The sequence below is a fragment of the Rhagoletis zephyria genome, unplaced genomic scaffold, assembly GCF_001687245.7.
Source record: "Rhagoletis zephyria isolate East Lansing unplaced genomic scaffold, Rhagoletis_zephyria_1.1 Rzeph_scaffold_00174, whole genome shotgun sequence".
Lineage (NCBI taxonomy): Eukaryota > Metazoa > Arthropoda > Insecta > Diptera > Tephritidae > Rhagoletis > Rhagoletis zephyria.
The window spans coordinates 56,029-76,184 of NW_016157258.1; the positions used below are offsets into that span (position 1 = coordinate 56,029).

A 20,156-nucleotide genomic window follows, 5' to 3' on the forward strand; every position below is an offset into this window, starting at 1 on the left:
AAGATATTTAGGCATCAAGCTCGACACAAAACTAATGGAAAAAACACGTCGACATGACGACATCCAAAGCCACAAGAGCACTTATGGTGTGCAAATTTTTCGCAGGAAAATCTTGGGGCTGCAGTTCTTGGGTCCTCAGATAAATGTATACCACAATTGTCAAAGCAACGATAACCTATCGAGCGGTATCGTGTGGCTCCAGAGTCAACCTAGGAGCAATGCGCACGTGTCCGACGGCAGCGCTGGAAGTAATTTTCGAACTTGAGTCTCTTCATATATGTATGTATATCCATTAGAACAGGTTACCAAAAGAACTCTACTAAGCTTTAGTAGAGAGGTATTTGGAAAAGGAAAAGGTCAGACACATGGAGAAGCTTCCTATAGAGCTATGTATATACAGAATCATATTCTTTGAGAGAAGATGTACAATATAGTTATGCAGCAAAGCAACCTGGAGTATCTCTGCCTTCGAAAGCTAGCTTCCTGCGCTGATATGTAGACGGCTCGAAAGCTTCAGAGGGAATAGGGGTAGGAATCTCTGTTCCTATGGGGAAATACCCGAGCAGTTTATAAGCGGAGGTTTACGCCATCTTTCTGTGTGCGGAGCTAAATATACATAGAAGGCGCCGAAACTAGACGATTATAATTTTAAGCGATAGTAAGGTGTCAGCAAAATAAAGGACGGCACCAATTTATGTTAAATATAAAATAAGATTTAAAACTTTATTGGATTATTTGAGGACGAGTTTTACGACGAACACGGAATAATATAATTATTAAAACGAATTTGACAAAGTTATTGGTGATGGTGCTGCTGACGGCGATTGTTGTTGGTGTTGTTTCCAATTAGTTCGCTTATGCACTCGCTGCTTGCTGACAAAATGAAAAGTGTTTCTTTGCTCATGCAAAGGCGGGTATTTATCCGAAGTCCTTTTGCATATTCCGCCTTTTCCCATTCTTCGTTAAAGCAATTAAACATTACACGGTTGCACTGATGTACTAGTGTTGTGCAACGACATAAGGCAACGCTCAAAGCTCTCTTTTCATATGAAATTAGACCATCACTGAGTTCATTGAGAAACTTAACTCACTTGATAGGCAAAAAAAAACATCCAATTAGCATGGGTACCCGTTCAAAGGGGCATTGAGGATAATAAGACGGCAAACTCTCGCGAGAGAGGCGGCAGCCATCACCCCAATTGCCCAAATACTCTTAAAGAAGAGCTAAGGAAGGAGAGCGACGCACTATGTGATCTAAAATGGCGTGGCTTAGTAGGACTGCGCTAGGTACTATAATAGAGTATGCTGGGAGGGTAATTCAGTAAGTGATTCCAAAACATAATTAACCTCCTAAAGGAGAAATTTAGAATACTAACAGTTATCTTTACAGGGCATCTGTATAAGCTGGGTCAAATGATCTATGTTGGTTCTGCGACAAGACCAGCAAGATACCACTACATATTCTTACCGAGTGTGATGATATCTGCATAATATGTTGGTGTTGGTTGATTTTTCCAACTGGTTGGTAAGATCATTTATTTTGGAACAAATTGCCGTCATCCCTTGTCAAGTTTGGTTTGACGACAAACAGCCTTCGGAGTTGTGCCATCTTCACCTTTTATTTCAAACAGTTTTGAACTGATTTTTAAAAAATTGGTATCGTTGTAAACTTGAAGAAAGGGGGTATTTTCTTCTGATATGCATATTTGTATACTTCGTATGTAAACATTTGAGAAAAAACATTTAAAGGGGAAAAATACCTTTTTTTATAAAAAAAAATTACTAACCGATTTTTAAAAAATTGATATCGTTTTAAACGCAATTAAACCTTCTTTCTTCTGATATGCGTATTTGTATACTTCGTATATAAAAATTTGAGAAAAACACTTAAAAGGAAAAATCCCTTTTTCATAAAAAAAAAAATTACAAAAAAAAATACTAACCAATTTTTAAAAATTCGGTATCGTTGTAAAGGTATGCATATTTGTATACTTGTATACTTTCTTAAACCCAAAAATTTCTATTTATATACACAAAAAAAAATAAATTTATTAAAAACATTACAAAACAGTTAAAATATTTAAACCGTACATCATACGGTTTTTTATAAAAAAAAAAAATACAAAAAAATTACTAACCAATTTTTAAAAATTCTGTATCGTTGTAAAGGCATGCATATTTGTATACTTCGCAAACAGCAAAAAATACCAAATTTGACGAGGGATGACGGAAAATCGTTCCACAATACATCATACTCCTACCCTGCCGGAAACACAAACAACCAAAAAGAAGCAAAAAATACCTTAAAAAAAAATATTTCAAACAAAAAAATTAAAACCGATTTTTAAAAAATTGGTATCGTTGTAAAGGATACCAGAAAACGTATACTTTCTTAAACCCAAAAATGTCTATTTATATACACAAAAAAAATAAATTTATTAAAAACATGTCCCCTGCCCCCTAGGTGAATGGCTGTCTACGTCCTTCTATACAAAACAATTAAAATATTTAAACCGTACATCATACGGCCAGTTTGTTCTTTTAGAGTGCATACATGGTTCCATAATAATGATTCCAGTATTTTCATTTATGTACATATATTGTAAGGCTGACTTCCAAAACGTATCAATACAATGTTTGGATACTGTTACTTGACTATTGCCTCTAGAGTGGCATGGTTGGAGGACCCCGCGATATCGAGGAAAGCCCCACTGCGTAATCTTTATGCGTTAAGGCGTCCTATAACCACTTAATCAATGTTTGCAGGGCAGTATCCACCGACGTTTCCTTGAAATAAGCATTATGAGCTCTTAAAGGCAGTCACAAGGAACCGCGTTTCTTATGTACAGGTCTATCAGACAGTAAAAAACATGAAAGGGGAATCATGAGGGCCTTTTCCGGCCTTCGGGATGAGCGCAACACTGACTAACCTCAAAGCCTTAGGGATGTACCCAGTCCTCACGCAGTTTGCATAAATAGGAGCCAACCATGTGCACGACACCTCCAGAGCCCTTTGCAGCTGCGCAGGTATGATGCCATTCTATCACCCATGCCAAGTGACGATCGTCCACAAGATCGGAGAAGTACAGGACCTGAAGTACAAAATATTGCAAAGAAGTGCATTTGACTGTACTGCGAAGTACGAAGTACAAGAGCTAAAAAAGAAGTACTGTACTTCCGGAAGAAATGCGATTGGTCACATTAGTTATCACAGTAGTAACTTCTTTGGGTTTTGTCTTCACATTAGAAGAACCTGTACGAAGTAACTAAAAAGCATAATACTCGTTTCAACCACGTTTTCGTGCTGGACTTAATTTTATTGATGTACGCATACAAATGTATAAAATAAATCAATTTCAAAATTATAAATTACATCATTTTAAAAAATATGTAGTATTTAGTCGCTCAACTCATAAATTATATCATCATCTTTGCATAAATCGAGCATATATTCCAGTTGCGGTTGTGGACTACCCACTACAAGCGCACGACCATTATCAAACTCGTTGCCTTTTTGAGAATTAATGCCAAGAGCGCTTTCACTTTCACTTTCCGATTTGGCTGCCTCATCACCAAAATCACTTTCGCTCTCATTGGACGCATCATTATCCATATCGTATTCATCGTCATCATCTTCTTCTTCTATCTGTTCCACGCCATTTGCTTGTAATTTACGTTTTCGCTGCAAAAGCGCTACCCAAGTAAATTTCTCTTCGCACAGAGGACATTCGCCAGCAATGGGTATGTAGTGTCCACGATTGCTTTCATCAGAAGATAGTATATAATTCGCAAGACATATAATATGACAAGTGAGTTTACATAACGAATTAATACATCCGATGCGAGAATCTTCAGGATTATTAATGCGCTGCATACACAAGTGGCATTCAGGTGCCCAAATTGCGCGTGGTGGTGAGGAATCCTCGGCACGTTTTTTTCGTGATGCTTGCGATTTTTCTATGACAACTTTGCCGCTTACTATTTCCATGTGCGCTGGCGGTTTCAGCTATTTAAAGTAAGTTTTCATAATTTTATTTATATGTACATACATACATGTGTACATACATATCGTGACCCTAATATAGGAACGCCCGTGCAATGCAATAAAAGTTGTAACCAACTAAAATTTGTTATTGCATAAAACAATTTGGGGACTTATAATTCAATGAAATGTATCATAATCAATCGAAAAGATGTGAGATGTCGCCTTACATATTTAGGTAACGATATGTGCATACGTGTGTATGATTGTAAGTATGTTTTTTTTTTCAAAAGTACCGTAAAATCACATTCGTATTCGCTTTCTAGCCAGCGTACAGTTAGCGGCAAACGGTTCCACGGTCCTACATTCAACATTCGGCTCAAGACACGAAAGTTATATTGAAAATGACTTTCCTTCCGGTTTTTACGACGTAATTCAGGATATGGTGTGAGGCGAGTGGAAAGTGCCGGTTGTTGCCATGCCCACTCAAACTAAAATTGAAAATGTCGAACAATAAATGCAGCTCAAAAGAAAAAAAAAATGTAATTACCTGGAGCGCTGCAATATTATTTGGAAATCCATGTACTATCATAACCATTTGCCAAGGACCTTTGTTATTTGTGCGTTTGGCTCCACCAAATTCTTTACCCCGATTGTGTTGGCTTATACGCCGATCAGGGTTCACCGTGAAACCAATATAGCAACGGCCTGCATAGCGTTTCTCAGGACTTTTGCTGCATAATAAATAAACTCCATAGAAAAACGAGGTAGACATGCTGTTGAACTAAAAAGAAAAAGATATTTTCCGATTTGGTTTTTTCCTTTTTATACCCGAAGGTGCTTGTGCACAAGGGTATTATAACTCTGTGCGCATAACAGATGTTCAGAATGGACGCAAACGTTTTCTACGTTTAAGACTAACTAAAAATTAAAACACATTAATTCATTTCAAATGAAGAAAAGTGTCGAATGCTTTTAATATCACTATTCAAATAGTGTTTACAATATAATTAAATGAATTACTAACTAATTGGAGGAAAGCAGGTTAAATTCTTCAACACCATCACTCTGTTCAATTATTACTATTGGTTGAGGCATTATTTCCATTTGGCATACCCATCGCTGCATTGCCAACACTTTGCTGCTGTTGTTGTTGTTGTGCTTGCGGTGGTGGTTGCTGCTGTTGTTGTTGCTGCTGCTGTTGCTGCATCTGCAACTGTGCATTATTAACCATTCCATTTTGCAAGCCCATAGGTGCATTAACACCACCCGGTTGCTGTTGTCCTTGTTGCTGCTGTTGATTCTGCTGTGCATTTTGTTGTTGCTGTTGAAGTTGCTGTTGTGGATCCATTGCAGCTGGATCAGCAGCATTCATTTGGCCCATACCATTCACGCTGTTAAACATCTTTATGCGTTTTCGTGTATAATGTTGCCACTGCAAAATGGCTTGATCATCGATAAACTTGCAACATTGCGAATTGACAATTTCACGGCGAAAATGTTCGTATTGTAAGAGATCCAAAAAGTACAAACACATCGGATACATTAAGTATTTCGCATATTCGGGCTCTTTCCAATACTGTAGATATTTGAGATAGTTAATAAAAGCTTGATCCTTAAAATAACCGCGCTGAGCTAAAACTGAGAGAAAAATGTTGTGTATTATAATGACTGTTGTTATGGAATGAATAAATTTACTCACAGTTCAAATAGTTGGGATTGGCCAGACACTGTACGAATTCAAGTTCAACTTGCCATCGCAATTTTTGTTGATCCTCGGACTCGATAGTCGCTATACAAATGAGGGGAATAAGAGAAATATATATTTTTAAATGAATTTTTTCGCTGTTTATTTACTACATAGTACTTATGTACAAAAATATATTTGTTTATTTATATTGCAATAACTATTATATACATTTTTTTCTATTTCAAGAAATTAGCAAAACTAAGCTTAGAAATTAATCCAGAAGTTATTGTGTTAGCATTTCTAATTATGAAATTTTACTATACAACGGATTACGATAGATGTTAGTGCTGTCAATGGCGAGTTTCGTTATTGATTTAAATATGTAAATAAAAATTAGCAATTTACTTACTCTTACCCTTTCCATACATCTTGGCCATCGTGCATGGAAGGGCTCGGTTCTGTTTCTTAATGGTGTTGTTTCTAATTGTCAACCGAACAAGCGCCTCCGCTAAGACGCAGACGCACAATAACCTTGGACCGGAAAGTTGTAATCGGTTGAGACGGTGGTGGTTGTAGTAGCAGTAGTTTTTTGGTTGGTTTGGTTTTGGTGGTGTGGTGGTGGAAGATGGTGGTAGTGATGGTTATGTTTGTTGGTTGGGTGTGATGTTTTCGTAAACTACAATACTTATATGAATTAGAGAGTTGGTTTAGCCTGTCCTTGTGTTTGAACGTGTTTTTCGTCGATATGATTAACTGCACGTACAATTAACGCATATGCAAGTGTATTACGTGGAACACAAATTAAACATACATACATACATATATACAATAATAAATTTAACTTGCAGCAAAGATGCTTTAGGCGCACGATGCAATAGCTCAGCCGTACCCAAACGCTTTGTTGGGTGAATATATATTTAAATCGCGGAAGCCAATGAAATAATATTCTATGTATTTACATTTAACCCCAAGGAGAAAGGAGCTGTCGAAACATCGATAAAATTAATTTTTAACGTTTTTGTTATAGAAAAAGGGAAAATATACATATGTAGGTAACGTAAAGGAATAGCGCGCTAGTTGGGATGGCGCGGTGCAAGGGAGCACTCGCGTTTTGATATGAGACAACTACAGATTTCGTAAAGTATCCACAAAGTTACACTTTGAATTTTCATTCTACAAACCGTATGCGTTCATTGCCCAAATGCAGCACAAGTTTTATTTATGTTTGTTTCCCCTTCAACTGTTAAATAAAAATAAATTTCAGCATACGGACAGAAAATTGCAGAAAAACTACTATCAACAACAAAACTTAAAAATTTCTGAACAGAACAGGTGGAAAGATATCGGTGATACTATCGATGTGACGATAAATTTTGTTTTCTCGTATATAGAAATTTCGATATTTTGTCATATGTGGAAGTAATTTCTTTTGTTTCAAAGAAATCCATAGCTTAGCACCACATTGACCGTAAATATTTACTGAAAAACAGAGAAGTTATTCAAGATTAACGTACTGAAGAGCGAAAGAAACCTCCCCAACGGCTTGTCAAACTAACTTCAATTTGCCCATACCCCATGAAAGCGACACAAGATCACGCAGGAACAAGAGAGTAAAAAATTATGTTGGCCGAAACCAACTTTTTATTGGAAGAAAAAAAAATACTTTCCCTAATTTCAAATTATAAATTCGCTCGATACCATTGATACAGCGTTATCGATTTTTTTTAAGGCAAAGGTCTCCACTGAACAGTGTTGAGGCTTTGTGAATACATATCAGCACACCTTCTTCAAAAGAGGCACAATTCAAATATCAGATCCGGAAATAAATCCTGCTTGTGGATCGTACATATTCAGCGCAATTAATATAAAAACTGATATATCTGTAGGTTTCTTGTTAAGGAATATAATCAACAAAAATTAGAATTGGATTTGGAATTGGATTGGAAAACAAATCTAAATAAATTTTAAATATGGACTTGGTTACGAAAAGTGAACCTGTTCGGAGAAAATGAAACTCACGATAAGGCTGATAAATTAAAAGGGAATTTTTTGAACGTTTAATTCTTGATTCCTAGCTACGGATTTTATCAAAACACATGAAGTACTTAAATGCAGGGTTGCATTTTATCCTTATTAAATAACAAGAATTGGACGTATTTCCACTTGAAAAACTTTTCATAAAATTTAAATATAAACCTACAAAGTTAAGATAGAGGGCGACAGACTTAAAGCACATGTAATCAGGCTGTTTCACATTAGAATGACAGAGCAATTATTCTCAAGGTTTCACACTGGATGAAAACTAGCAGAACAGTAGCAGAACAAAATTTGTCTACGACATTTAAAAGAAATTCTAAATTTTATAGAATTTTAACAAAAATTGTTTATCTTCCTCAATTTTTATCCGCCCTCCTATACACTCGTTGAAAACTAAATTATAGCGAAATTTAAAGTTAACATTATCTTCCGCTGTAAACGGAAAGATACATATTTTACGTTCCATTGTAAACACGATATTATGACCGAACGAATGATTTTCGTTATTTCTACTTTCCTTTTTCTGTATTTCTCCACTGTCAGCTAGAAGTGATTTTTACACTGACCGTGGTAAACAATGAAAATTTTCGGTATCACCCTAAAATTTAATGCATTTTAATTGTGCAAGTGTTAAAAAAGTCATAGGAAGGTAGCACTCGAGCACTATCCCTGTTTGGTAGCACCAGCAGCATTGACTAAAAATCTCATTCTGCTATAGTAACGGTGACGAAAAATGTTCGAGATACGTAACAAAAACACTATGGTGTTCAGCTCCATGGTTAAGACCATAAGGCATAGTGTGGTAGGCACCTATCCCTCTTGTCATGTGCCAACGCGTCTGGATGAACGGCGTGCCAAGGCGCGAGCACTACGCCAAGAGCGACGACGCAAACCAGACAAGCCGGACGATTTCGTTACTTACGACGATTCCGGCAGTGATGAAGAGACTCCACAACAACAAGAAGAAGTGCTGAATACTTCATTTAATTTATGCGATTACTTACGTAGTCGTGAGACTGGTTTGAAAGAGGTAACATTGATTCGTTGGTTTTTGTTGAAAATACACAGGGATAAATTTTGCTCTCAATCCTACAGCAACGAAGCTTCAATTTCGAGAACACTAGCCGCTATGTCCTTACGCATGATATGCTACGAGAAACTCAAATTCATCTGGGTTATATCAATAAGGTTTTCTGTTCCAAATGGCTGAGCAATCGTCAAGTTGTCTTCGGCACAAAATGCAATAAGGTGACAAATTTAACAATCCAGTTACTGTATTTTGTTACATATTGCGTTTTTACTCATAGTTACTTGTTTATGATGTGAATATGCGCCGCGTGGATGCCATTCCAACGCTTTCGAACAACCGAGCCAACCACCCAGAGGTGCAGGGTGGTTTACATGCAATTGAAATTAATCCAAGTCGTTCATTCCTAGCCACTGGCGCACGTAACTCAGCCGATGTGGCTGTTTACCGACTTCCTACTCTTGATCCGGTTTGTGTCGGCGAGAACGGGCATCGTGATCTAATTATGGGCATGTGTTGGTTGGATGATCAATTCTTGGTATCGGGCTCAAAAGATTCGCGCCTATCGCTTTGGCGCATCAATGAAGATCTCATGGATTTCCCAGATGGCGGCAAGGAAGCATGTCCTACCTTCGCCACTATTAATCCACTTTGTGTGAAAGATGTGCGCACAGCCCAGCGGGTAAATTCAAATGATATGAGCATATAGATAAATATAACTTTGTATCGCTCCTAGATTCGTTCACTTTGTTTCAACAAAGAATTTAAAGAAATTGCAGCACTTTCACTAAATGGTTATATACATATATTCAATGCGGAAACGTTCAAACAAAAGTTATCTCGCAAACTGCCAAATTGTCAAGATAATGTGAGCATAGCATACCACAGCGACGGACTTTATGCTGTCGGTTGTCGCTCTTATACCATACTTTTGGACGCTCGAACACTACAGGTGTTTGCTAACGCATAATTATTTATATTTACGAATTTTTCACTTACGTGTAACGTAAATTTTTTATTTTTATTTTTTTTTGACAGACAATCAAAAAGATCACTTCGCGTTACAATGGCTGCGGCATACGTGCCACAACATTCGAAGGTAATCTGCTCACTGTCGGTACCGGTCTGGGTATGTTGCTCTTTTACGATATACGAGCAGGTAAATATTTAGAGAGCAGCGTAAATGCATCACGTACTGTGGCGCTAAAGTGTAGCAAAGGTATTGTGGTGAGTAGAAATTCGCGAGATGACATTGCAGAGCAATAATGTTATTATAAATATGTCTTTCTATAAAATTTATGTTTTTAGTATCCTGAAGATGAAATGGATGGCTTCCAACAAGTGAAATATGTACCAGCCATTTACACTCACTGTTACGATAGCACTGGTATGCGTCTATTTGCAGCTGGTGGTCCACTTCCAGCTACACTTGTCGGCAATTATGCAGGCGTTTGGCAGTAAAGCACTGAAGCAATAATAACTACATAATAGATAGCTGTAACTTAGCTAAAATGTTCAGATATTCGTATCTGTGTGTGATTATTGGAAGTGTTTCCAATTTTATTATTAAGGCTCATTATTCAACTAGTAGGAAAATATTTTCTATTAATACGAGTTTCTTTTTCATGATTGCATGCAGCCATAAACATTTGCTAGTATCCTTGGCTGGTAAAATGTGAATAAAAACGTATAATCATTCCCGTTCATGGATTGGTCATTATAAAAACTGTTATTTTCACGTTGCAGCTGCGATTAATTGAGCCCCGTTACCTATTCCATGTGAATAAATCGCTCCCAAAGTTTACATACAATACCAGAGCCCACTCGTCTCCACAAGGTCAGTTTAACTTGTGTAATGGTTGCTTAAAACAACCTAAAGGAATCGATATATGTTCCGTTTATTTTGAATGTGGTATAGACATCTATGTAGACATATGTACATTCGGTTGGCCCTTATTTCGAAAAGAGCTCGGATTCACGGTCTCACCCCATAGAAATGTGTTAATAGCCTAAAGACTAAACTATACAAAGTTTTAGGTCAATCTAAAAATATTTCCTATGTATTTTATATGCCGAAAAAACACCTTTCGTAGAAATGGTACAGTCCACAATTTCTGTTTCTCTTCAGTAGATTTAAAAAAAAAAAACTACCCAATTGGTTATTTAAAATTTGTTTAATTTTAAGAATTTTTTATGGGTCCGCCATTGCATTTTTTAGGGGTTTTTGGGGAGCCATAAAAATGTGTTAGTATTAATAAACCTATAAATAAACCATAGGTTATTTTTTCTGCAAGAGAAAAAGAGTTTGGCGATTGAAAAATATTGATTTTCAAAATTTCTACGAATTTTTTTTTGTCGCCATATAAAATACATGGAAAACTTTGAGCGCTTTGAGCCACCTCTAAATCGTTTTTGATTGAGCTAAAACTTTGTATAGTTTAGTCTTTAGGTTATTCACACATTTCTAGAGGGTGAGACCGAGAATCCAAACACTTTTATTTTTCTCCATATAACGTAAGGGCCATGCCAATGTACATACATATACATGTATAGCAAACTACTCAGAATGAAACAAAGAATCAATGTCTGTCTGTCCGGCCGCCTCGGCACATGGCAACTCGAGTCAAAATTGGGATATTTAAACGCCCACTTTTATCGGGGTAAGGACATTGGTATTGAAAATCGAACTATAACCATGCATCGGAAATTTTTGAAATCGAAAAAAAAAAACACTCGTGCGACAGGTATATAAAGCTCGGTTTGGCCCGAACCCCGAGTTATCTTCTCGTTTTAGTTTTGGCCCAACCCCATTTTTTTTTTTTTTTTTACTTAGCTATGTAGTTAAAATCGTTTCTTTAAAATGAAAGTCGCTTATTTCTTAATTTTAATGTACAGGGCTACATAACGCACCATAAATTTAAGTAATAAGCGACCTTTATTTTAAAATTTTAAACAATTTTAAGAAGTTAAGTACAAAAAAAAAAAATTGGGTTGGGCCACTTCTGTTCTCGTGGCCTCATATGACTATATTTTATATTTATTCACATTGAATTCTCGACAACGCTAATTATTAATTTTTAATTATAGTTTAATTAAAAGAATCTACTTTCAAAATAAAACTTTAACCATTAATTCGTGGTTTAATTTTCTGTTTTTCCCACTGAAAATAAATAAAAAAAATAGAAACTGAAAAAAGTACATTTTCATTTGCATTGCATACATTTAAATTTTATTTCGCTTTATTATATACACTTCTTATTTTTTGTAAGGGTCTTTTTCTGCTTTATACAAAGTTAATTTTGAAGATATAATTTCATTATGATATACACACAATTTGCAATGCTTTATCTGCAAATACATATACTTTGTATGTATGTACATGTGTAATAGGTAATATATGTAAGTAATACAATTATTGATCCATAAAACTTACACTTTAAGTAAATCGCTTAGAATAAATAATTTTTTTGCAAACAAGTCATTCGTGATAATTTTGAATATATTAAATAAAATATATAATTGCATTTAATTACATACATACATACAATATAATACATATTGACACAGGTAACAAAAAACATTAAGAATTAATCGAAATTGTCGATTTTTGTGAAGCACGAAAAGTGTAAAGCTTTGAAAATAACTACTGGAGAATTGCCAATAAACGCTGGAATACTTGCAAAAATACAAAATAGTGGTTGTGTTTCATGACTGCGAGTTTGATGCAGTTACGGTGAGGTGTGCTTTCTATTAATTTTCTTGATATGGTCATCTCATTCAAAATAGTACTTTTTCGCTGGCCACAACTAAGAATGTGGTTATCGTTCGTATATTTGTATTAAGAATTTTTTGTATTTCAATTATTATTGCCACCACCACCACCAGTGCCACCGAAAATTGGAAGAAAACTACCCCAACTGCGCCCCTGTGGTTCCGTGGGTACTGTAAAATAAAGAAAAGTAAACTTTAAATTTTTTCAAATTCTGAACATACAGATAAATTACTAACATTTCTGTCCTTTCGCCACACAGTTTAGAATTTCTGTTTCGTTTCGACTCAATTTAAGTATGGTATTGAGAACTGGCACCAGGCGTACACGCTCATCACCGCTGGTCAACGTAAGGAACTGGAAAATAAATGGATGATTATAATAAAATTTAACTTCGGGAGTCACAACATAAATTTTCAATCCACTGCAAAGCGATTAGTCCGTTCTTTTTTCTATGCAGTTACAATGGCAAAACCGTACTCAATCTAGCCTCAAAGAGTCTCCGTTTTCGCTCTGTAGGCAACCCATGTGTGATTTGCGGTAATAAATTCGTGTGGAGTGTTGGGCCACAGCAGAAAGAAAGAGAACTTCAGGAAGGGGGCGCCAATATGACTTATTCGGCCTGTTGTTGTTGTGGTTGTTGTAGCGCCTCTTAATACCAGGAAGAGCGACAAAAGTTCAACTTCGAACTGTTTAAACAAACAACTTCTCAGAGCCCTTATTTCTTCCAATCCCTTCGTGGACACACGCAGAAACAACTGGTATAAATAACGAAGGGTCCAACTACTGCAGCACACCAAGCCACTCTGTAGCCACTGGCGGCAAGTGCGATAATTCAACGGTAGCCGTGGGAAAGAAGGGAAGATACACGTATCTTCCAAACCAAAAAAGAGAGTGTGTCTCAAAAAGTGTTATCAGAAAATAAGTCAGCAAATCGAATGAATTTAAGATCGCGACTACTTTTTGCAGAGAAATCTGCTAACAGACGTTTAAGGTACACTTACGTTATAGAGGGAATGCTGTCGATTGGCGATACAAGTAGTGCGTTTGGGGGGAAAACCCAGACCACGACGGCGAGAATAGCAATAATTCTGCTGGGAGCAATTTAGTCCCTGAGCTGGCGGAAACTACCTGGCAGGCGCATATACCTATGTATGTAGATTAGGGTGGTATTTTTTTTTGTCAAAAGCGTATAGCAAAAAACGTAATCTACTCAGAATTCTAAGAAAACTTCCCCAAGAAACTATGTGTCTAAAATAAAAACCAAGCTCCTGCCGAGATATACAAATACATATAGTCAGTGGTGTTAAAATACCTCAAACTGAAATCTTTAGCCTCTCGGGTATTTTTCTTAGAATTTAGCGTAGATTTCGTATTTGCTATACGCGTTTCGCATTTTTACTCACCCGAACAATTTGACCCACCCTAATGTACATACCTTAGGCTGCTAAGTGCAATTTGGGCTAATGAATACACTCCCCAAATTTAAAACTCAGTCACAAAAAACCTTCTACTCGGCATTTGAGGCAACGTAATCAAGGGCGCCGTTGAACAATGGAGGGACCACATGCATAAACACTTATTTACATACAACTGACCCAAATTCGCACAGAAGACTTCAAATTGGCGAACGGTTGTAGTGCCAAATAAGAAATGAATACAAATCTAAGCATATCCGCATACTCTTACTTCACAATTCTGCGCAAATATGCATACATACATACCTTCAGCACGATATTCTTCAAGTACTCGGCATTGTGCATATGTTTCTCACGTTCAACAGCACGTTCTTGCCGTCGTAGTTCTTCCTTCAACATATCGTTCATCTGAGTCAACTTTGCCAAATCCTGTTCGTTTTCAGCTAAAAGCGCCGTCAAATGACGCACGCGACTCTCTTGCTTTGCCAAAAGCTCTCGCGTTACATTTAATTCCACAATTAAGCTTTCTGCGCTGCTATTGCCGGCACTCAATTCAAATACAGCGCTGTTATTGCGCCCAAGACTATTACTACTTATCGTGGTTACTGTGTCAGTTTGGAAAGCATGCATCGGCGTATTCAACAATTCATCTAATGGCATAAAGTCGTGCTGTGAACGTCGTGAACTGCTGGAAATTTTACGCATGGCTTGCGTATTACTGCTGCCGGCAACGGTTACAGCGACGGTACCTTTGTTTGCAGTCAAAGTAGCTTCCTCTGAGCCTTCGCCATCCTCGCGCTCAGCCAGCATTAGCAGTTGCATTTGGTTTGGTTCACTGTAGGTGGGCGCGTAATTTAATGATGAGTTTGTCGTTGCTACTACAGCTGCACCGATTATAGGCGGCACCCGTGCGCTTTGAACCTGTTCGGCACGTAGCTGCTCGATTTGTCGCTGATAATTGGTTTCAAGTTCCAGCAATTGTTGTTTGTGGCACTCTTGTGTCGCTTCCAATTGTTGACGCTGCGCCCGCAGGCTCTCCTGCTGTGTCTGTAGTTGGGCGCGTTGCTCCAGCAACATACGGTCGTTTTGCTGACGCAAATTATCCACCAGTGCATTTAGCTCTTGTGCGCGTCTCTGCAGGTTTTCATTATCTAAATATAAATCGGCAGTGTGTTGTTCTAAGTCGTTAATTTTTTTAGTTTGCGCCGCTAGCGTTTGGCGCTGTTGTTCTTCGGTAGCGCGCAACTGCGTCAGCTCCTCTGTCAACTCACGCTCACGCGTCGTATCGGTGCTCTGGTGTTTGCGCAACACAGCTTGTGCTTTTTGTTTGTATTCGGTGTGTTCGGCGCGCAAGTCATCTAAGGCGCATACTACGCTGTGCAGCTTTGATTGCGTTTCTTTAAGACTCGCTTCCGTTTGTTGTAACCGATGCTCTGCTGCCTCCTTTTCGCGCTGCGCTGCAAGTACAGCTGTGGAACTTTCCGCTGCGCATTTTGAGACCTCCAAACGTGTTTGTTCTAACTCTTGCTTTAGCTGTTCTTGGGTCTGCTCCAGCTGCTTATTGGTCTGATTCGCCAGCTGCTTGGCATGCACCGCATCCTTCAGTTGTTCTTGGAGTAGGTCTACTTGTTCCTTTAGTTCTCTAGCGTGTGCCACTTCGGCTTCTTTCGCCGACTCAACTATTGCGATTTCCTTCCGCAGTTGAATAATCGTGTTTTCCTTGGTGGATAAGAGTTTATTCAGTGCTTCCAATTCTGCAGTTTTAATGGCAAGCTTGCTGGTGGTTTCGTTGAGCGATTTTTCAGCTGCTTCAATTTCAAGATTAAGTACATTTGCTTGCTTGCGTGATGTCTTCAACTTGTGATTTTCCGTTTTCAAAGTTTCTACGAGTTTTTGGTGTTCGCCGTGCACATGCTTCAGGTCCTTTAATTGTTTACGCAGTTCGTCTAGTTCTGCATTCGACATTTCATGCATTTTTTGTTGCTGTTCCCACTCCTCATTTCGCACTGTTTGCTCCTGCAGTTTTTTCTTCAACTTAACAGCAACGCCGCGCATTTTGTTGTATTTCTCCTCGAAGCTTTCGTCGACATCACGCATGCGCGTCATTTCTTCGGCGCGTGATATTGTAGAGGTGGACAATACCTCGCTTTGTGCGTCAGCGTTGCTACGCAACGATTGTATCTCTTCATTAAGAACACGCAGCTGCTCCTCGCTGCGTGTGCTAGCAACTTCAAGCTGGTGTGTTTGTTCACGAGTTAGATCGATCTCATGCGTTATTTCCCGCACTTGCGCTTCTTTCTCTGCGATTGCTGCATCCTTCTGCACGAGCACTTCATCAATTTGCCGCAGTCTCGCATTGGTTTTTCGCAGCTCATTCAGAAGTTCCTGCTGCTTTTCCTGTTGCCGCGAAATGACATCGCCGCGTGCCTTCAGCGCTTCGTTTAATTCGCGCATTTCACAAAGCAGGTCCGAGTGCTCGCGCTCCATTTGCGAATAGCGTGCCTGTAATTCTACGTAGCTTTGCTCCGTTGCTTTTGCGCTTTCTTCTGAAGCTCGATTTTGTTGAATCTGTTCGCTTTCTTGATGCTTCAGTTGTGCTAAAAGAACGGTTTTCTCATGTTTAAGCGATTGTAGTTCGTCCCGTACGTCTTCATGTACTCCTGGGCTTTCCTTTAGTTTGAGCATTAATTGCGCAACTTCATTCTCCAAGCGGTGTTTCTCCAGTTGGAGGCCTTCCACTTTATTGCACTGCTGCTTTAAACTATCTCGTTCATTCTCAATTGCCTCGAGTCTGTGCAGTAATTCATGATGTTCTAAATGTCCATCGAGTTTCTCAATTTCGCCTCCCTTTAATCGCGGATCATTGACTGCCTTTAAGTCGGACAACTCCAGAGTCAACCGTTTAACCTCCGATTCAAGTAGCTCAAATTCCAGCATTTTTTCTTTGGGAGCTGTAACCATCCCATCAAAATTGGAAGCTGTGATTTGTTTAAGTAGCTCTTCGTTTTTCCGTTGCGATTCGGTTAAAAGCGCGTCCTTTTCCAAAGAATCGGCACGTACCTGCGCACAAAGATTTTCCAACTCCTGCAAATTGTCTTGTAGTGCATTAAAATTAATCACTAAGGGCTGGGAGCTTTCCACTGCAACTTTTTCTGATTGTTTTTGCAACTTTTGCCGCAGATCTTTATTCTCTAACTGCAATGCATTCATTTGCGCGCATAGCAATTTTGAGGCTCTTATAATTTCTTTTTGCCACTTTGATATAGCTTCTGCGTATTCATGCTGGGTTTCCAAAAGCACACGCTTACACTCCTTCAAGTTTTTAAGCTTGCGGTGAATTTCTACAAAGCGATCTTTCAATGCGTTGAACTTTTGCCGCTGTTGTGTGTTAATTTCCTTCACCCGACTATACTTTCGGGAGAGTTCCTCCAATGCTTGTTTCACGCCGTTTTCTTGCTCCTTGAGCGCCTTATTTTCTTCTTCCGTTATAGTTACTTTACTCTGTAGTGCGCTATTTAAACTTTCTGCCTCTTTTAGTTTATTTACTTCAAGTTCCAACAAACCCAAGTGTTTCTTTTGCTCCATACCCAAAAAGTTTACCTGCAATACAAAATTTCTTTATATCTTTAAAATTAGTAAAAATCCCCAAAATAACCTGTTTAAGCTGATCCTCCATTCGGTCTATATCTTTCAAAAGAGCTTCATTGTCTTCATTAAGTCGATTCAACTGACGTTTCAATGACTCGTTCTCAATGCGTAGTTTAGTTAGTGTCTCCTCGTCGGTTTTACTTTTTTTTTGAAGCTCACTGAACTCACCGATTATCTGAAGCTTCTGCTCTGTAAAACGTTCAAGTGTCTCCTTCATAGTCAAAAGCGATTTCTTGTCAGCATCTTTTTGAGTATCACTTTGAACGAGCGCTTCCTTCAATTTACGATTCTCTTCCGCAAACTCTGCATTTAAACGATGATGACGTTGTTATATTTTTAAAATAAGCAAGCCAAAGAAAAGTTAGTTTGTTGATGCATTTTTAAATAAGTATATATATATATGCATATAGTCACCATCTTTAGCTTGTTTCGCCTTCTTTGCAATTCCCAGAAGTCCTTTGTATTTTTGAAGTAACTCCTCCCTGCTCAAGGCGTCAATGGGATTTCTCTAGATTGCACAGAGAAGGGGGATATACAAAATACGATTACAAGACGGCAATTAGTAGTAAAAGCTAACGTACTGTAGGTCCTGGTGTGGCTTCCAGCTTCTCCTCCATTGTTATGATACTCAGTGGCGTTTATAAGTGTTTTGTACTACTTATTTTTCTGGCCAACAATTTTTATTCGACTACATCAGAGTTGAAAAAATCAAAACGCAAAACGACACCGTCGTCAGAAACGTCAGAAAAGTCATTAAGTCATATTGCCACCCGAACTTAATTTAGGGCGAGCGCGCACCTGCGGTGTTATGCTATGCGTCTAAGGCAAAGAACATAGTGACGCGACACAGAGAGCGACAAGACATATTCTGATAATAGCGAAGAAAAAGACAAGAAATGTCAAAACATAGTGAAGCTCCATGAACCAATTAGAACAGATCTGACCGGTTGAGAAGCAGCCATTTGTAATAGCAATTGAGAAAAAAGTGTGTGACGTTCGTAATTTTGAAGCTTGCTATTTCGGTTTTGTTTCTTTCTTTATGTGTATTTTGTCGGTGGTTTATTACAGTGATTTTTAAGCAATTTTCAATAAATTTTTTGTGCAAATGTAATTAAAATGAAGTGCGCGGTGATTGGTGGCAAAAACACGTTGGTTAGCACAAACATGAGTTGCAAAATTGCTTGCATTTTTTTCTTTATGCTTCGTCTTCATATTCTTTGTTTACTTTTCAAAGAAAATAACATGGCGCCGAAATTACAAACGTCAACCAGAAAATTACTTTTTTCTTTTGCTTCATCTTGCTTGTAAAACCGAAATAGCGTATTAAAGGTGATAAAATATGACTTCCATTTCGATAAATAATCGAAAAAAACTAGTGAAAATACCGATTGGAATGAGTGAAAGTGAGTTTTGAAGTAGTTTTCGACGAAAACTGGTTTTGTTTGACAGATTTTACATGGACAAGAACACAAGTTTTACTTACAAAGTGTACGCACGAGGCGATGTTGCGTTCACCTTTTGCGTTCAACTCTCGCAGGGTTACACGAAAAAAAAGTTGAATGGCTAAATGTTGGCTGGCGACCAACTTTGTTGAAAGCGATTAGTTGAAAGGCCGTTCAAACAAAAATAGAATGCAAAGTTGAACAATGCAAACGCCTTTTTATGGTAAATATTTTGATATTTCTTTATATTTTGATATTTCTTTATATTTTGATATTTCTTTATATTTTGATATTTACACCCATTCAATTTTTTTTTTCGTGCAACCCTGCGTGAGTTGAACGAAAAAGTTGCTTGAAAAATCGCCTCGTGCAAAAGCCCTATTAGGGTTTACACCGGACAATACCCCGTAGCGAATGTCATGCATTAGTCACTTAAGAGTCTTTTACGGAAAAATTACGTCTTAAATGACTTTTGGCTCCGTTTGTATAGAAGTCGTTCATGAATTTTTCATATAAATGGTAATTTCGTCGTTGATGTCATCTGCATGACTTGGTCATGCAGTGATCATTAATGACATTCAAGCGACAGTATCTTGCAATGGACTTTTTATAAGTGACCGCTGGAAGACATTGTATGTTATAAGTCTTTGATAGGAGTACACCTGCATGACATTGTAACCAGTGTCATTGTCAGCTATATGTCGTTTAGGATTCACGGCAAGTGCGACTATGTCACTAAATCCTCATTAGTGACGATGTCACCGGTGACCATTTTCGCTACTGGGTCCTGTCATGACAATAGCAATACATGCAATTTTGAAAGCTAATGCGTATATCTTCATTGTTGGTCAGAACATGGTATTATGAATTAACTGTCAAGATTTGTATGAAAACATTTTTACACATTTCTGATAAATTTCTCTAGCGATTTCATTGAATAAACTTGATTAATTGAAGCCAATGCAGTCGCAACTCTAGCTGTGTTTTCTTGGCAATAATCGGGATCCGCACAAAAATTTTGCACGCAAATTCAGCAACAATGATATGATCCTGATAGAGATCTCTTTCAATTCATTATCATTTCCGTTTTGTTTTATTCACTGATAATTTGGCAGCACAGTTTGGTAGCAGTGACAAATAAAT

General features: G+C 37.9%; 4 protein-coding genes across 9 annotated transcripts; 1 reads left to right on the plus strand and 3 right to left on the minus strand.

Annotated features, from left to right (window-relative positions):
• Positions 1–3,282: 3,282 nt before the first annotated feature.
• slx1 (structure-specific endonuclease subunit SLX1) lies at positions 3,283–6,942 on the minus strand. The gene is made up of 4 exons (XM_017607734.1): positions 6,854–6,942; positions 4,533–4,766; positions 4,279–4,473; positions 3,283–4,006 (listed from the first exon to the last, which is right to left on the minus strand). Exons 2-4 carry the CDS (start codon positions 4,755–4,757, stop codon positions 3,398–3,400), a joined length of 1,029 nt encoding a protein of 342 aa, XP_017463223.1. The 5' UTR covers positions 4,758–4,766; positions 6,854–6,942; the 3' UTR covers positions 3,283–3,397.
• On the minus strand, positions 4,925–6,983 carry MED31 (mediator complex subunit 31). Of its 6 annotated transcripts, XM_017607748.1 has the most exons (5): positions 6,854–6,945; positions 6,492–6,654; positions 6,082–6,425; positions 5,685–5,774; positions 4,925–5,623 (listed from the first exon to the last, which is right to left on the minus strand). In XM_017607748.1, the coding sequence occupies exons 3-5, from the start codon at positions 6,107–6,109 to the stop codon at positions 5,055–5,057; spliced, it is 687 nt and encodes a 228-aa protein (XP_017463237.1). In that variant the 5' UTR covers positions 6,110–6,425; positions 6,492–6,654; positions 6,854–6,945; the 3' UTR covers positions 4,925–5,054. The 6 variants fall into 6 exon arrangements, with proteins under 6 accessions (XP_017463237.1, XP_017463231.1, XP_017463242.1 ...); XM_017607742.1 differs by lacking the exon at positions 6,492–6,654 and having other exon boundaries at positions 6,854–6,942; XM_017607753.1 differs by lacking the exon at positions 6,492–6,654 and having other exon boundaries at positions 6,082–6,389; positions 6,854–6,941.
• Positions 6,984–8,086: 1,103 nt separating this feature from the next.
• On the plus strand, positions 8,087–10,750 carry DCAF12 (DDB1 and CUL4 associated factor 12-like protein). The gene is made up of 6 exons (XM_017607724.1): positions 8,087–8,739; positions 8,805–8,957; positions 9,017–9,418; positions 9,473–9,688; positions 9,775–9,963; positions 10,045–10,750. The coding sequence occupies exons 1-6, from the start codon at positions 8,443–8,445 to the stop codon at positions 10,195–10,197; spliced, it is 1,410 nt and encodes a 469-aa protein (XP_017463213.1). The 5' UTR covers positions 8,087–8,442; the 3' UTR covers positions 10,198–10,750.
• Positions 10,751–12,588: 1,838 nt separating this feature from the next.
• On the minus strand, positions 12,589–18,329 carry GCC185 (GRIP and coiled-coil domain containing 185 kDa). The gene is made up of 6 exons (XM_017607781.1): positions 18,153–18,329; positions 17,986–18,079; positions 17,579–17,874; positions 14,230–17,523; positions 12,745–12,862; positions 12,589–12,678 (listed from the first exon to the last, which is right to left on the minus strand). The coding sequence occupies exons 1-6, from the start codon at positions 18,186–18,188 to the stop codon at positions 12,593–12,595; spliced, it is 3,924 nt and encodes a 1,307-aa protein (XP_017463270.1). The 5' UTR covers positions 18,189–18,329; the 3' UTR covers positions 12,589–12,592.
• Between the last annotated feature and the right edge of the window lie 1,827 nt (positions 18,330–20,156).

Excerpts from the sequence above, each read along its gene's own strand:
- MED31 (XM_017607748.1), bottom strand. The coding sequence starts at position 6,109 with ATGGCCAAGATGTATGGAAAGGGTAAGA. Across the intron at positions 5,775-6,081 it reads GATGTATGGAAAGGGTAAGA|CGACTATCGAGTCCGAGGAT; the intron begins GTAAGTAAATTG and ends TCATTTGTATAG. Across the intron at positions 5,624-5,684 it reads CAATCCCAACTATTTGAACT|TTTTAGCTCAGCGCGGTTAT; the intron begins GTGAGTAAATTT and ends TTTTTCTCTCAG.
- GCC185 (XM_017607781.1), bottom strand. The coding sequence starts at position 18,188 with ATGGAGGAGAAGCTGGAAGCCACACCAGGACCTACA. Across the intron at positions 17,524-17,578 it reads TGGAGGATCAGCTTAAACAG|GTAAACTTTTTGGGTATGGA; the intron begins GTTATTTTGGGG and ends TTTGTATTGCAG. Across the intron at positions 12,863-14,229 it reads TGAAGAATATCGTGCTGAAG|TTCCTTACGTTGACCAGCGG; the intron begins GTATGTATGTAT and ends TTTATTTTCCAG.
- slx1 (XM_017607734.1), bottom strand. The coding sequence starts at position 4,757 with ATGTCTACCTCGTTTTTCTATGGAGTTTATTTATTATGCAGCAAAAGT. Across the intron at positions 4,474-4,532 it reads ATAATATTGCAGCGCTCCAG|TTTGAGTGGGCATGGCAACA; the intron begins GTAATTACATTT and ends TTTCAATTTTAG. Across the intron at positions 4,007-4,278 it reads AATACGAATGTGATTTTACG|CTGAAACCGCCAGCGCACAT; the intron begins GTACTTTTGAAA and ends TACTTTAAATAG.
- DCAF12 (XM_017607724.1), top strand. The coding sequence starts at position 8,443 with ATGTTCGAGATACGTAACAAAAACACTATGGTGTTCAGCTCCATGGTT. Across the intron at positions 9,419-9,472 it reads ATGTGCGCACAGCCCAGCGG|ATTCGTTCACTTTGTTTCAA; the intron begins GTAAATTCAAAT and ends TATCGCTCCTAG. Across the intron at positions 9,964-10,044 it reads AGTGTAGCAAAGGTATTGTG|TATCCTGAAGATGAAATGGA; the intron begins GTGAGTAGAAAT and ends TTATGTTTTTAG.